Source organism: Phocoena phocoena, chromosome 17, assembly GCF_963924675.1.
Source record: "Phocoena phocoena chromosome 17, mPhoPho1.1, whole genome shotgun sequence".
In the NCBI taxonomy this organism is placed as follows: domain Eukaryota; kingdom Metazoa; phylum Chordata; class Mammalia; order Artiodactyla; family Phocoenidae; genus Phocoena; species Phocoena phocoena.
This window is the reverse complement of record NC_089235.1, coordinates 71,802,678-71,819,443: the sequence shown is the minus strand read 5'-3', so window position 1 is coordinate 71,819,443 and position 16,766 is coordinate 71,802,678. Positions and strand designations below refer to the sequence as shown.

At 35.7% G+C, this 16,766-nt stretch overlaps 1 protein-coding gene across 3 annotated transcripts in view; it reads right to left on the bottom strand.

Annotated features, from left to right (window-relative positions):
* EFR3A (EFR3 homolog A) overlaps nt 1-10,240 on the bottom strand; it is a 59,320-nt gene extending 49,080 nt beyond the window's left edge. For 2 of the 3 annotated variants that reach the window (XM_065895086.1, XM_065895083.1), the window contains exons 1-4: nt 10,169-10,237; nt 7,839-7,966; nt 6,445-6,595; nt 1,691-1,812 (exon numbers count right to left, since the gene is read on the bottom strand). In XM_065895086.1, the coding sequence (XP_065751158.1) occupies nt 1,691-1,812; nt 6,445-6,595; nt 7,839-7,945 (380 nt within the window). In that variant the 5' untranslated portion in view covers nt 7,946-7,966; nt 10,169-10,237. Of the gene's footprint in view, nt 1-1,690; nt 1,813-6,444; nt 6,596-7,838; nt 7,967-10,168 lie in introns of all 3 variants that reach the window. The other variant, XM_065895084.1, reaches the window with a different exon arrangement.
* Nucleotides 10,241-16,766: the final 6,526 nt, after the last annotated feature.

The following is a 16,766-nucleotide window of genomic DNA, read 5'->3' as shown; positions in this document are numbered from 1 at the left end:
TCTTTTTTGTAAGTTGAAAAATGTTACGAAAATACATGTTCGAAAGACAAGATTTTTCACTAGGGGGCGCTAAAACCTAAAAATCAGATACCTATGTAAAAGCTTTGAATTTTTAAAATGCATCCTTTCATAGGTACTATAATATCATAAACACTTTTCACCTACATTGGTTTATATGTGAAATTCACCACCTCAACCAAAAATTGGGAAATGCCTACGTGAACAAACTAAACAAACAAAAAAAAACCCTATCTTCTGGATTATTTTCTGTATTTTAAAAGAAAACAAAATTGTTACAACTTTGAACAAAACGTGGCATTTTATTTAGCTAATTTTTATACCTTTTTGCCCCATTAACGAGTTAATACCAGCTTCTGAGAACAGGGAACAGTTTTATAAAACATTTTTTGAATATCCTTTAGGGAGAAAAAGAGACTTTAGCAGTGATTGGGAGAAATAGGTAGTTTATTATTATAAGATAGTTATAGTTATCTCTATTTTTCTGTAAGGCTTTACACCCGTAATAAAGGAATAACATCAGGATCCTAAATGGTCTATAGTATACCAAGGAAAAATTATACTAACAGCATCTCAGACAGAAATAATTCTTATATCTGAAAACTATTAAATTACCGCTCAGCTTTCTGTCTCCAAGTTAAGTAACTTTTACACTTGTTTTTGTTTGTGTAAAGCAACACTGTAGCTTGCATGCTTAAAGCTAACTAGTTACATTTCTGTATATTCCTTTATTTTAAAAGAAAAGTAAAAATCACAAAACATGCTCAATCTTGACAATCGACTGTTCATGACAACACTCTGAATTTGGGTTAGTTTCTTTCTTTTTAGGTGTATTATGGTAAAGCTCAAACTACATTTACCAGGGTCATTTTGAATTTAATTTTTAACTTTCATATACATGTCAATCTATCGATTGTGTCTGCAGATAAGTATTTGATTCTAGATTATTACTAGGATGTATCTAGAAGAAATGTTTAAAAATGCCCAAATCAGTTGTCATGACAACCTCAGTCAAACAATGATCCCATAACATACAGTCATTCATTCGTTCAATTTATGTATGTATTCATTCAAAAAGTGCTTATTGAGAGCCGGTAATGTGCTCAGCAATATTCAAAGTACTAGTGATACAGCAGTCCTCAAAACAAAACCCTTGCCCTCCTGGAGTTCATCTTCCATAGAGGAGAGACAACAGACAAGATATGAGAAGATAAAGCTTAACTGGGAGGGTTGATATTAATAAATAAAAGGTGGCTGAGGGAGGATTCTCATGATAAGAGCAGAAATCTGAACAAAGTGAGGTAAGGCCGAAAGACCGCTCAGTCCAAAGGCCCTGGGGAGAAGTGTGCCTCATGTATTCAAGCAAGCGAGGAGACCCATGTACTAGATCAGAGTGAAAGGAAGAAGAAATGACAGGATCTAACACTGGGGTATGGTGAGCATTAAAGGGCATTCTGGGTTACAGTAAAGACTCTGCATTTTATTCTGACTGAGTTAGGAAACCACTCTCAATTTTGCTGCTTTAGTCAGTTCTTCTAACAGCAACGAAAAGTTGTACTTCAGGAATAAAGCATATATTTTCCCATCTCCTTTGGTGATAATTATGTAATATATAAATACAATATTCATCAATAAATAACTCCAAGACTATAAACCATAAAACAATACATACTCTGTTCGTGTTTCTGGATCACTATCACAGGAGTGACACATGGCACTGAAGCGAGATACAAAAAAATCATAACGTCTATGATAGGACGGTGTGTCTTCTTCAATATTTGCAAATTTGACAAACTAAAAAAATAACAATAAGATGTATTATCACCTTTTTGACAGTGTGGAACAAACACATGTACTTTCATTCATTATTTGTTACATCGACAAGAAATATCCAAGTAAAAAGCAAACGAAATATGAAATATCATAAATGCCACATATATACGAAAGGAAGTTTTTGATAATGAACTTTACCTAATCAAGAATATAGCATTATAAACATCAAATATAACTTTGTGATGCAGTCTCTTTTGAGTGAGCCCACCCTCTCAAGAGCTCTCATTCTAAAGCCCTTCTGCATTTCCTGGATGCTGACGGTGTTTCCATGACAACCTCAGTCAGTCCCAAACCTTCAGGGAATTTTATTTCTTAAATCTCGGGTAGGAAATCTTGACAGTTGTTACATAACACATGAATGAATAATATTTATACAAATGAGACGGGACAAGAAAAAAGGGCCCTAAACTGAAGAAAACCAACTCAATATAGAAGAAAAAATACTGAGATGGTAAAATTTATTCTACCTCTTTTCTGAAGATTAAAAAAAGAGAGATATCCATATGTTTAGGAAATTTTAAATATCCTACATGAGTCACAGACCTAGCCATATGATTCCTTAATATGTACTCTTTTTTTCTTACTTGCTTTCTCATTTATTCAGTAATTTATTACTTCTAAAATAGCCTAAAGCTGTCCTGGAAACAAAACTAAAGTAAGCATAGAATAAATTTGAAAAAATAAAATTATGATACTAAAAGTATTTTAAATGAATTCAGCCAGAGCCAAGTCATCTGTTTTAAATTATAATTTCATATGATTCACAATTATCTAGAAAAAGACCACAAATACCACACCTGGTAGAGATGAAACTGACATTCATTACCTACTCTGTACCATATTCTGTACTAGGTGTTTTCACGTGAGTTCTTATTTAATCATTCCTACAATCCTGTAAAGAATGTGTCATCATCCCCACTTTACAGACACGAACACTGAAATTCAGAAGTTAAATTGCTTGCCCAAAATGACACTGTGAGTAAATGGTGAAACTGGCATTACAGTTCAGGGGTTTGATTCCAATTTTCAAGATTCCCATAACTACACACTGACTATATGAACAGTTTCAGAAAATATTAAGCCAAATATTTGTATTTTTCATAAAAAGAAACTTTGAATGACACCAGGAAATGCTCAAAAAATGTGAATGATAAAAACACATACAAGTGTATATACAATATGTTCCCCATTTTCTAAAATATATTTTAAAAAGAAATTAAAATAGTAAAGGACTACTTCTGGATACTGAAATTACAGGTATCTTTAACTTGTTTACTCTTTCATATTTTCTTGCATTTTCCAAACTTGCTACCAAAAATCACATACTAAATTAGAAAAAAATTAATCAGAAATTTTAAAATTTGGCCATTAAAATGTTAAATTGTTCTAGAAATTTTTTAGGAGAAACTTTATTCTCTTTTCACTTATTGAAAGTCACAAATACTCAAGTACAATCTGAGTGATCATTTACAGAAGCGTCTCCTATCACCCTTTGGCATAAAGAACAGGATAAAACATGTGCGGCTATGTTCCAGGGAAGTGCATAAAATATTATCTTCCTTCCCAATTTTATGGAAAAGCTCTTCTAATTCCTGTAACTCTGGGAGCTCTCTAACAAATTCTAAACCTATATACCCTGTGCTAAGAAAAATCAATAAAAAGAAAGGTATTACCATTATAGACTTCTTATCATACGTAGGAGTGGGAAAAAATGAGACAGTATGGCGCAGAGATTAGGAATGGATTCTGTTAGATGGCTCTGGATTTGGATCCTGGATTTACTAACAAAATATGTGACCCGTGAAATGGAATATTTAACTTACAGGGCTGTTGAGAAGTTCAAATGAGAACCAAACAAAAGTTAGCACAAGGCCTTGCTACTTTCTCCCCCTCTCAGCTCGGTGCTCTGTGATGACCCAGATAGGTGTGGGAGTGGGAGGGAGGTCCAAGAGGGAGAGGATATATGTATACATATAGCTGATTCACTTCGTCGTACAGCAGAAACTAACACAACATTGCAGAGCAATTATGCTCCAATTAAAAAAAAAATTTAAGTGAAGAGCTAGATATGTTTTAAAAGGTACAACAAAAGGCAGCAGCACTGTGATCTTAGATGTAGTTTCTCACAGTAAGCACTATTAAATTTTCGACCCAATAAACTTTGTCGTGGGGACTGTCCTGTGCATTACGTATAGCATGTTTAGCAGCACGCCCAGCATCCTAGGAGGCACTAGCACTCCCCCAACCCCAGGTGTGAAAAATCAAAAACGTCTCCAGACACTGCCAAACGTCCAGGGAGGGTTAGTGAGGGGGGAGAACTGTCCCTGGTTGAGAATCACTGCTTTAGTGTAGTGAATGGTTTAAACGACTGGGCCCTATGGACAACTGTCAACAATAGTTAAAGAAAAGGTTAAGATTAGCAGTAGGCTTCAGAAAAGTGAGATGGATCAATTGAATACAAGAGGAAGAAAAAAAGGAAAGTAACCTCTGCTTTTCCTAGATTTTAATCCACAAAAATGACAGTGTATTTATATAACACAAGCTTTGGAGTAGGAAAGGCCTAGCGCTGAATTCCTGTTATACAACACTATTATTTCACTATGTCTTTGGACATGTTATTTAGCTTCAATTCCTCATCTATAAAATGGGAATAATACTTCTAAGCTTGAAGGGTTTTTGTGAGAATCAAATGATATAATGTATATGAAGTATCTAACATACACTATATTATTTCTTTTAAAAAACATGAACCAATGTTGCAGTGTTAACATTTATTGCTATTATGTATTATTATTTATAACAATAATTATGTATTATCATTTATTGATATATTAACTACTTAACAATTTTCTTGCCTGAATCTGTGTTTATGCGGGTATGCTATATTATTCTCTATACTTTTCTATATTTGAAATAGCTCACAATTTTAAAAAAGGGTAAAAATACAAAGTACCTAGCACAATTTCTAAAACAAAGGAGAACCTGAATAAATCCCGTACTGTTACACTGAGTCAGCATCAGCACAAAGTGGCAAATGTCAACAAATTAAAATAAAATGTACAAAGACCACTAATAAATACAGAGGGACTAAATCAGTACCAGTCATGTTTGACAGCTTAGCACCACTAAGAAATTAAAATCAGGCTTCCAGGGAATACTATATAAATAATGTTGGTCAAGATAATACAGCATTTCATTTAATACAATTCATTCAAGTCAAAGTAGGCAACTGGAGAATTTTGTCTTTTTCCCAAATGAGTCATTAAAGGAATTCTAATGGCATTGCTGGCTTGAAGTAAAGAAACGTCTGGAGATTTACACTGAAACTCCTTCCCCCACAACCATTAAAACACTTCCCCTAATATATAGGATGGATAAACAACAAGGTCCTACTGTATAGCACAGGGAACTATATTCAATATCCTGTGATAAACCGTAACGGAAAAGAATATGAAAAAGAACATATATATATATATATATATATATATGTATGTATCTATAACTCAGTCCTTTGCTGTACAGCAGAAATTAACACAACATTGTAAATCAACTATACTTCAATAAAAATTTTTTAAAAATTTCCCCTAAACTTTCCTCACCTAAATGTAAAGGAAATAGGAGAAGCATAAGTAGCTATGTTACCAGAAATGGAGCCTGTCACACCACCTAACTGCACTTGGAAATAGCCAATATTTTCCCTCTGAAACAAATGGACAAAATCATATTAAGGGCTTTTTAATGAGGATTTTATTTACATACTCTTGCTTCAAAAAAAGAAAAACATTATATTACTACCAACAATAACTAACAGTGCCAAACACTGCTCTAAGAACTTTATTTGTATTAACTCATATCACACAACAGGAGTACCAAGATCGGTCCTATTATTATCCTCATTTCACAGATGAAAAACTAAGGCAAGGAGAGGTTAAATAACTTGCCCAAGATACACAGCTAGGAAGTGTCACAGGCATAATTCAAAGAAAGGCAGTCAAACCCTAGAATCCATGCTGTCAGTCACCCCCTACACTTCCTAACCACAAAACAGTTATCTATAAACAATAGCAGGTAGTATATGACTCTGTTATTTGTTGATAAAAATCTGGATGGGAACATATAGATTGGTTGAATGCCTGAAAGCTTCCTCAGAGATGAAGTTGGAACTGAAAGACTGAAGGTTATACAATGAAACTAAAGACAAGAGGAAAAAGGTTATCACTGTATTTTATTTTCTTTATTAGATATGCCTTCCCCAACCCCACACATGTTTAACAAACTATGGTTCCGGATAAAAGAAAATGAATGCTGTTAGCAGAAATAGTTCAGAAGTAGTGTAAGAAGGCCTGGGGGGAAAAGAAAGGCCTTCCATTTATGGCCAACTGAGTTTCTGTTGTTCCTTATGATTGGTTAACATCCCAGATTTCAAAAGCAGCGACAATAAAAGCTAGAGACAAAATGTTCTAATCATCTACCATTGTACTGGTTGTCCAAATGCCCTGACCAGAGCATCTGCTTCTACCAGATAGACACTCTAAAAAGAGCTAATCCAAGTTATGCTAATTAAACTTAAAATCAGAGAATAGTTTTACTCACAGAATTTGTTCCAAGAACTTGAAGCTTTGGTTCCCCTGATTCCAGCAGCTTTGCTACCATATGAAGAAAGCTTTCTACAAATGGCTTGATGCTTTGAGAATGGCAGGCCATAAGAAGTTGGTCCAATGCCTCCATAGCAATTAAAACATACCTAAATATAAGAGAAAAATAATGTCAACACATCTCTAGCTCTCTTAATTCTCCTAATCACTTTCATAGGGATAATTAAAATAAGTTTACTTAAATGCACAGAACACAGAAAGGCAAATTTAGCAGCTTCTAAGTGAGATCCTAATCTTCACACAACACAAATGATCTTGAGATTATAAAATAGTCCTCATGTGGAAAGTATACAGAAACTATACTGTACTATCCCATTTTCTCCTGCTCACCAAAAACTCTCCCAGAGCTTCTTTAACATTACCTTCATGTGAATTTTTTTGCAAACACAAATATTCTCCATTTTCCAGGCTTTTAACCACATTTCTTTGCATCCAACCCAGAAGTAATTATAAGAAATGTGCCTAAATTTCTAACACAATTTATTTGTATTTGTAAATATGAGTATATAAAACAGTATCAGCAATATTATAAGGAAAGGTATCATACATTTTACCATATAATTCATCAGATTTTAAAGCTTGTACTAAAAATTAAAATTCAGACTTCAGATAACTTTGCTTGAACAATCAACTATAAAAACTACTTGTATCAAGACTCACATTTGTATCAAATGCTCTAAATGGTAACAATGCAGAAGTAGAGAGAGCCAGTATAGCACTTGGAGAAAGGAATACTCTAAGAAACTAGTATCATAAAATGACAATATGGAAAAGTATTTATAAACCAAATTGCAAAGTTACTGCTGCTCAAGCACAGAGAATGGATTAAGATGGTAGACTTTTATTTATAGGTGGATGTATAGCTAGCACAGGTCAAATCAGCATGCTTACGTATTCTGAACCTTAAGCCTAACATAGCTCTCTTTTATTGCTCCTCTGATAGGTAAAACTGGAGCTGTGATAAAAATCAGTTCGTTAACAGAATTTCCGATAGTTTTCAATTTTGAGACTGATTTTTAAATTACAGTACTGTGCTGACAGACTAAGGGAATCGATTTCTACTATTTCCATTAGGGAAGTCTTAAAAATTAATGGATACTTAAACAACTCTGTTAAGTAACATGAGTTTATTCTTAAACCTGACCACCAGGAAAGTAATAAAAGCTACAGTATTAGCTATTCGGTATTACACATTTCCTTATATGATATTACAATGTTTTATTCTCCATATGTTATCTTTCCCTGACTAGATGGCAAAATAATTTATAGGATGATTTAGCCTAGGAAGAATTTTCCAAAGATACTATATTAGCAGCAATTTAGTTTCCTTACCCAGAACGATGTCTGACAACATCCCTGCTCAACCTTTCTGCCAGGTAAGAACCAATTCGATCCAGTTTCTCTGGAGCAGATACAGCATAAAATGTCAATTTCTCCATATCAGCTTTAACGAGGCCATCCTAAAAATAAAAATTAAAAAAACAAGTGAAATAGGTTATATTTATATTTTCATGCTTATTTTTTGTATTTCTAAGTGTTGCCTGCTTCACATTTCCCCTTTTTGGATTGGTAATTAATCCATATTTATGCTGAACCTTCCTGGATATAGCCTCTTAAGAGCTAATCACCATTCTGGATATGTAGAATTTTCAAAAAGTTAAATAAATGCCCCATTTAGGAAAAGCATTTAAATATGCTTTCACAAGCAATGGATTATTCTAACACCTTCCTTTACAGAAAAACAGCTCAATTAACTGCATATAGTATGTAAGGAACAGAATATATTTTAGTCATTATAAGAAAAGGTTTGGTTATTTGTTCCCCTCATTAGAGCACTCTTTGAAGGCACAGACTATGACATGTAGACCTCTGCACTCTGGGTATCTACTGTTGGACGTGTTTTGGATATACCACAAGATTTGTTCGTTTAATAAATTGAAAATAAGAAATGTAGTCAATTGGGTTTATGGTTGCCATATGTATGCAAGGTTCATGTAAATCTTTTCTTTTCCTTAAACCTTATTTTACAGATTGCTATTTACGTAAATCTTACCTAAATACTTGGCAAAAATAAAGATTCTTTCTGTAACCATTCTCTAATTTACCTGCCACCACTCCCATGATCAAAAGTATTCAAAGCTCCCTCACTGCCTGTAAGTTACAGGGGATAAAGTAGGTGCCTTGTCTGTCATTTACATTCCTCCCTAATCTGCGCTCCACCTTATCTTCAGTAATCATATGTTCCAGATTCCTTAAGGAAATGATCTGAATATTCAGTCTATTAAATGATACTTCTGAAACTTCCAGTCAGGAACTGTGTACAATTATCACTCATTACACTTCAATTAGGCTATAGGCACCTTCATTTGAAGGCTCTTGTTTGCAAATGTATCTCTTACTTTACCATGATTTTTCTCTTGCCGGCAACAAAGAGACTAATCTCTGCTTCTCCAGATGGTGTACATCCTTCAGAGTTCAGCAAATTACATTTCTTCTGAGAATGCTTCACAGAGATTGCCAACCCATGTGATACCTCCCTGATATAAAGGCAGAAACTTTACCACCTGTTTTACTTAACATTTTTCTTACTGATTTATGCATTGTGATTTAATATTTAGTATGCTTTCGCTTTATATCAGTCAAATGGATGGAAAGCTTCTTAAAGGCAGGTACCATATCTTAGAGTTATTTATATGCCATAAATTATCCAGGATATCTCGCAGCCAAAATATTTAATTGATAGGCCTCCTAAAAATAGCTGAATATTTAAATCAGATTTGATTAACAATGAGGTGTATCTCATAAATTAATATCAAGATAACCAAAAGGTTTCTAGGGTTGGCTACATTTTAAAATAAAGCAACTTCTGGAAGTCAAACCCATGTAACACTTTTTCGTTCCTATCCATTTAACACTAGACTAAAGGAGTCTTGGAAAATTTTAAGACAGTGTCAAACAAAATCAATCAAAGACAACTGCTTTGAAACCAGTCATCTTCCACAATAAAGTAACTTTTATAAAAAATTAAAAAGCACTTAAGTAAAAAGAGAACAAACTCTGCCTGGAATATTCTCCCCTTACTTCTCAATTCTCTTCTGAAAATTGTGTGACCAACCCTATTTATTCTTTGGATCTTCGCCTAGATTTCATTTCCTTCAGGCCTTTCTTCTCCCAAGCCCAGATTAGATATCATTCCTACCTACTCCAGCAGTACCCTGTACTTATTTCTCTATCACAGCATATTGTTTCACACAATATTGTAATTGCCGATTTACTTGTCTAGGAGCTTGGTGAGAGCAGAAGACCAAGTCTGTATTCACAGTTGTGTTCTTTTGGCATTTCATACAAATGATCTGACACTAGTTCATAAATTTTTGGTAAGTGAGTATTACTTGAATTTAGGAACTATACAGACTAAAGAACATCATCCGTCCATCATTCTGAATTTATGCTTTAATCTAAGAAAAGAATCTGAAAGTCAGACAAGCAAGCATGGATCATTTACAGGTTAAAAAAAACAGAGTAGTATAAAAATAGTAGTGTACACGATGAGATTTGGGAGTAAAAGTAGAGAAATGCAATTAGGGAAACCTTTAGGGAGGTCAGCAGGGGGGAAGGACGGGTCAGCAAAGAGAAGGATCAGTAGATGTAGATCAAATTACTTTTGGATCTTCGGGGAATATGTTGTCCACCAGGCGTTTGTAGCGAGGACGCAAAGCTGAACAGCAGCAACACACTCCTGTTCAAAAAGAATAAAATCACAAAGTACAGAGATTAATCGTATGGTAAACTGACCTAGAAATTCAAGTTCTGAACATTTATGGGTTATTTAAAATAAAGGGGGAAAGTACAAACAGCCAGAAATAGAAAAAGGCATGCAAATTCAATTACTTAAGAAGTGAAAAAGTTAAATTTCTCCTCCCCTCCCCAAAGACACCAGGTCAAAATGAACATGCTAATTAATTACTCCAAAGTTTCAAACCAAACTGTTCAAACTGTTTTGGGGCATGTGTGTGTGTACACACATGCATGCACATTCACGTAAAACCTGCCCCATTCATCCTATAAAGCATATACACAACTGGTACCCCACCTTGCCTCCCTTCTGGTCTCATTTCCTACTACTCTCTGCAGCCCCTACCCCTACCTCTACCTCCCTCACCCCCACTTTTTCTGCCCAGCCCAATCCACTCAGCTCCAGCTACAACGGTCTTAAAATGGCAGTTCGCTCCTAGTGTAGCTGGTGAAAACAGTTAACACCTGTATCTATATGATGCATCATACAAAGGAACCACAAGAGGGAGAATCAACATCAAGGGAAAGTCCAGGAATTTCAAAAAATGCTCAAAGGCTGCTCTATACATTTTCAGTTGTTGGCATCTTGGAAAGAGTCAAGGATTTGGATTAGAAGACCTGGGTTCATTCCAATTGTTTCACTTAAATGGCTACATGACCTTGGGTAAGGCACATCAACTCTCTGGAAAGAGCTATGTAACTAGGAGGGATCCATTTTCTTGTCCTACAAACTAATAACTTCACGGGAATGTTGGTCTTGAGCCATTATAAAATTCTTCCCATGATTTATGAAACTGGGGTATGTGTGTCTGTGTGTAAGTGTGCACTTGTATGTATTTAGAAACCAAAATATGGTATGAGAGAACACTTAAGCTAGAAGTTAAGAGAACGCAGACTTAAGCAGACTTCTATTATCTTATTGAGTAATGTTATTCAACAGACAACTTCTCCAGACCTCACTCTGCTCATGAAGTATACATGACTCATGCATGCAGTCATATACAACGTCAAGTTAAGTGCCCAACAGGCCAAAACATGTAAGACTGAGTCCAGATTTGTCATAGAATGGAGCCATTATATTGATAAAAACAAGACAGAATTAAGACATGTACAGCATCTTTAGTTACCATAAAGCAGTGTGCATACATTATTTAACATTTCCAGCAAATCTGTTAGGTATTATTATCACTACTACTTTACAAGAGTGGAAACTGTAGCAGAACTGACCAAGTAACTTACTCAACATCAATGGCTGGGTGAGAATCCAATGTCTAACTCTAAACTCATGCTCTTTCCACAAATCCAGAGATATTAGTGGTCAAATCAATCAACATCCAAATATTTCATCTGCACCTGCTATGTCCCTAGCCACCATCTGTGGCTAGATGCCACAGATACAAGAAAGTATAAGAGACAAGATCCCTGCCCTTGAGAAGTTCATAAACTTGTTATTAAAAAAAAATAGTGGATAATTCAGCAATATATACATAGGCACTACATGCTGATAATGTAAAATGTTATACATTGTTCAGGATGTTTTCTACTTTAATAGAAGAAAATATTCCAAAGAGTCCATTAGGGAATTTTTTTCAGACTAACACCAAAATACCTGAACTCTTTTTAAAGTCCAAAAGCAAAACACAGGCTAGATTACTAGAAAGAAAAACAAGGGTAAAAGCCAAGTAAGCAAAAGTCATATCTCTGTGTCAACTATACCTAATATAAAAATACTTCAGATGAATATTAATACACTGAAATAAATTAAAATCAAATATGTATCAAGTGATTAACTTATATAGGGCACTGAGCTAGAAACTGCAATGATGAAAGAAGCTTATAACCTGATAAGAAGATTAGGATGAATACTTTGCTATCACTAACACAAGGCCAAATATAGTAAATTCAAATTGCTATTATGGCAAAGAGAGAATGGAACTGAAAAACAAGTCCCAAAGCTTCAAGTTTCCTGTCAGAATGGTAAATTATGTAATTTTCAATAGGTAAGAAAGAACTCTTAATAAGGTCTCACATTGACACTTTCTGATATTATACACTGCTTTTAGTTTAAAGAGGCTTCCAAAAAATGGGGACTTGAAATACACATAATATCCAGTTCCCACTTTCAGGAAGCTTAGGTGTACTGGAAGAGACAGATGAGTAAAAAGACACAGGTAGCATGGGGTTAAAGGGCAGGGGCTCTGGGGTCACACAGACCGTGGTGAACCCAAGGTCTCTCACTGTCCACCTAGGAAGGCACGTTACCTTCTCTTATTTTACCTACATTTCCTTACCAGTTAAATGGGTGTAATAACGCCTTCTTCATATTTATTGGGAAAATGAAATAAAACTATATGTAAAGTTCTTATTAAGGGTGTAATACACAGTAAGCATTCAATAAAATGGTAGTTATTACTAGTAACGCTGTAAGTACTTATAATCGGGGTAAGCAGAGGTGCTTGAGGGCCCTTGAGATAGTATTGCCAACAACATGAAAACCTTTGCTGAGAATTAATCATCTAAAAATCCAACAAATTTTACGTGTGGTTCACAGCAAGCCTTCAATAACAAGAGGAGCACCAGTGGGGTAACTGCTGTTTTCTGAACGTGACGTGTGCAGCACTCCACACTAAGTACTTTACGGCATCGTTCATCTGTTCCTACCGCAGCTCTCTGAGGTGCTATTTTCAGCCTTGTGTGATAAACAAGGAAACAGAGGCTAAGGGAGGCCCATTTGCCCCATATCATACAGCCGGTAAGGAGAGGAGCTGAGATTCCAAGCAGATCTGATGACTTTAAAGGGTAACTGCCACTCTGAATTCAAGTACCAGACAATTTCTAAATTACTTTAAACATTTTAGCTCTCCACAAACCATTACCCACGAACATGACTGCAGGAATGAGTCTGGCTAACAGATGAGGAATGCACTGCCAATGGAGGGAAATGAACAATCACAGTGAGCTTCTCCAGGAGGTTCAAAACGAAACAAAACAAAAACAACTTCTTGACCACTTACTATGCATGAAAACTTACCAACTATAGAGAAGACAGATGAAACTAGATTTGAAAGCTTCAATTTACTCAGGTTTCTATAAAATGGTAACATACTGAAGGTAATACAAGGTGAAAGTGAGTGGTAACAGTAATCACAAAAGAAAGAACTCTATTTTAAATAAGACAATGCTGTACTTATAAACACCACAAGAACAAGTAAAATAAAATCATTGGACCTACTGAGGCACAGAAATGTGGGTGACTCCCTTGCTGAAGTCAGTTCATAAGGCTTTTCGAGTTCAGCTGCAGGTACCTGAACATAGTCCTTCATGTTGTAGGAGACGATTTTCTAGCTGATCTTCCTGCTTAGATCCTTTTACCTACTGTGCAGGAAGCGCCTAGTTCACTTTACTTGTAATTAATTAACAGAAGGTTCTAATACACTGTAACTTAGCTAACGTGTTGACATCAAATATAAAGCTATGGAGAACTTGATAATATCCCTATCAAATTCTGCTGACAAGGCCAAACAGCTTAAACAAGATACTATTAAAGTATTGTATTGCTAGTTTACTAACTATAGATTTTCATATAGTTTGAATAAGAAAATAAACTTACATTGTTTTCTTAAAGCATTCCTTTAATTCCTCCTCATCCTAGCTTCTGATCCCTTCCAACAAACTTCTCAGTTTTCAACTGCTTCCCAACCTCGTCTTGTCCAAAGGAAAAAGGGGCTAAGCATATCACAAGAAAGCCTCAAGCAACTGGCAGGTCTAAGCAATATGAATTCTTCCTTTAAATTTAATTCTAACACATAAAGGACAAGGTAATTCACCATTCTCCTCCTGCAGCATATGGAATTTAGAACCCTACGTATGATATAGCAGGAGGAGAAACAGGAAGTCTCAAGTAGGTAAGTGAACTATGGGAAAATGGAACTGGGGCATAGCTGGAAAGAAAAATTATGACCCAAAAAAAAGTGCCAAGCTGCATATTACATGGTGTGCACACAGGCTCATGGGGCAACCTGTTCAATAATGCTCTCTGAGCCTTAGTGAGGAAACAGAAATATCCTACCCATCTCTCAGGGTTAGGAGTACTAAATCAATATAAAAAATTGCCTGGAATATAGAAGCCACTTTAAAAACATTATATATATATATATATATATATATATATATATATATATATATCCAAAACCTTTTGGAAAAAAATTTTTTTTTTGGTAAATTCTGCTCTCCTAAATTAACCATTTCTTCTTTAAAGACACCCAAGACACCATGTGGATTCACCAGCGTCTCCTAGTCCTCGCCTCAGGCAGGAGTGAAATGTATCGACCTCTATCGTCCTCCTTCCTTCATGGTGAGGTGTCAGAAATAATTTCCAACCCGTCCTGATCCAACAGGCATTCACAGAAGGACTTGAGTAGCTGCACAGAAAACCTCATGTCTGAGCTGACAGAAGCCATGGATCGGATACATAGGCATACAGGGATGCTGGGAGAATTCTGCTTAATGGGGCCAATAATCTAAGTGGTTGGTCCACCAGTGAGGACTCCTAGTTTGTGATGACATTTGCTTTCCTATGCAGCTTTGTAAGTCTGGGGGTTTGGATAATTAATTAAGACCCCTTTTAAAATAAGTTACTTATGCTTTCAACTAACTATATTACCAATGATAATTTAAATCTAACTGGAAATAGTAATATCTCCAGTATTAAAGTATTAATAATTAAACTATTAATGTCTATTATTAAACACCATCATGGCACTGGGTACTTGGGAAAAAGCTATCCTCTAAAACAAAAATAATGAAGTTGAAGAATGTTTAGATCTTATGATGGGAACCAACTGTATGACTTTGAATTAGGTTTGTCTCATCATCTATTAAAGGAGAAATTAACAGTATCTATAACTTCTACAAAACAATTATATTATCTCTGTTAATTCTAACATGTAATGCATTAGGAATTCTCTGGCATATTTAGGGCTTACTAAGTGTCATACTTTCCAATGGGAATGGCTATGATTACTGGATTTTGGTCTTTATGCTATTTCTATCATTGTATCTATAACAAATTATTGTACTTATACACATGTCTGTCTTTCCCCCATGAAAATGAGTCACTCCAACATAAAGCCCATGTTTTGTTCATTGTTGTGTGTGTCTGGAATATATCAGACATTCACAAAAAATATTCCTTCACTAAATGAATTTGGACCCAAAGTTCACTGGTAAACAAAATGAATTTAATATCTGTTGATATGTGCTGTAAAAATCAAAATGATAAAGTACACCGTCCACCACAAAATACTAAATAAATGCCAGAACAATGTAAGTTCTCCAGCGCACAGCTGACAGTGTCACATGAATCACTCTAAACAATTCATGCTTTATTTCTAGGCCTAGTGGAAGCTATCAGTAATCAAGGTGAAAAGAGACAGCGTGTTTTTCTATTAGAAGATTTAAAAAATTCACTACTTCAATACCTCAAGCCCTATGGTATCCAAAGATTTAAAAAATTCACTACTTCAATACCTCGAGCCCTATGGTATCCAAAGCCCTTTTAGAGTCTGCATCAGGGCTTCCCTGGTGGCGAAGTGGTTGAGAGTCCGCCTGCCGATGCAGGGGACATGGGTTCGTGCCCTGGTCTGGGAAGATCCCACGTGCCACGGAGCGGCTGGGCCCGTGAGCCATGGCTGCTGAGCCTGTGCGTCCGGAGCCTGTGCTCCGCAACGGGAGAGGCCACAACAGTGAGAGGCCCGCGTACCACAAAAAAAAAAAAGTCTGCATCACATATATTCTCTTCAAGGTTAAAATTAAAAGTCAAGTTATTCATTCAGTTAGTGTCAGAACAAGACATTCACTTCATACAATTAAAAGATTTAGTAATATTACAGTCCCACTCACACATACCCCTCCCAAGTACTGAACACTTAACATGTAGATTTACATATACCATACACACACATATAGACACCATATATAAAGTCTGTAATACGGGTGTTATTCCTGCACTTCAACACATGCACAAGGTACTGTGTTAAGAGCCACAGAGGATCAAAAAGGTAACTATCTACTTGAAAAGACAAAGGTTTAAAAATTGAAATTTAAAACAAGATTTGGACAACACTGGAGGACAAGGGACATTTAATGTCAAATGGACCACATGGCCATAGGGCCACAGAAGTTGAGAGAAGAGAGAAAGCACTCCCAGGTCAAATGAAGGGAGGTTTTGTGAAGGACATAGGATTTGAGCTGAGGGCTCCCCCTGAAGAACAAGTAGACTGAACTATAAGGATACACTGAAGACAATGGAGGACAATGACAGGCAGATGGAACAGTGCAAGTTTCACTGTGGAGGACGCTGCATGGAAAACCCAAAAGGCGTTTTCTAATGACCCAGAGCTTAGAAAGGAAGGCACATGGAAGGCGGCACAAAGGAAGTATCAAAAGGGTTTGGTGACTAATTAG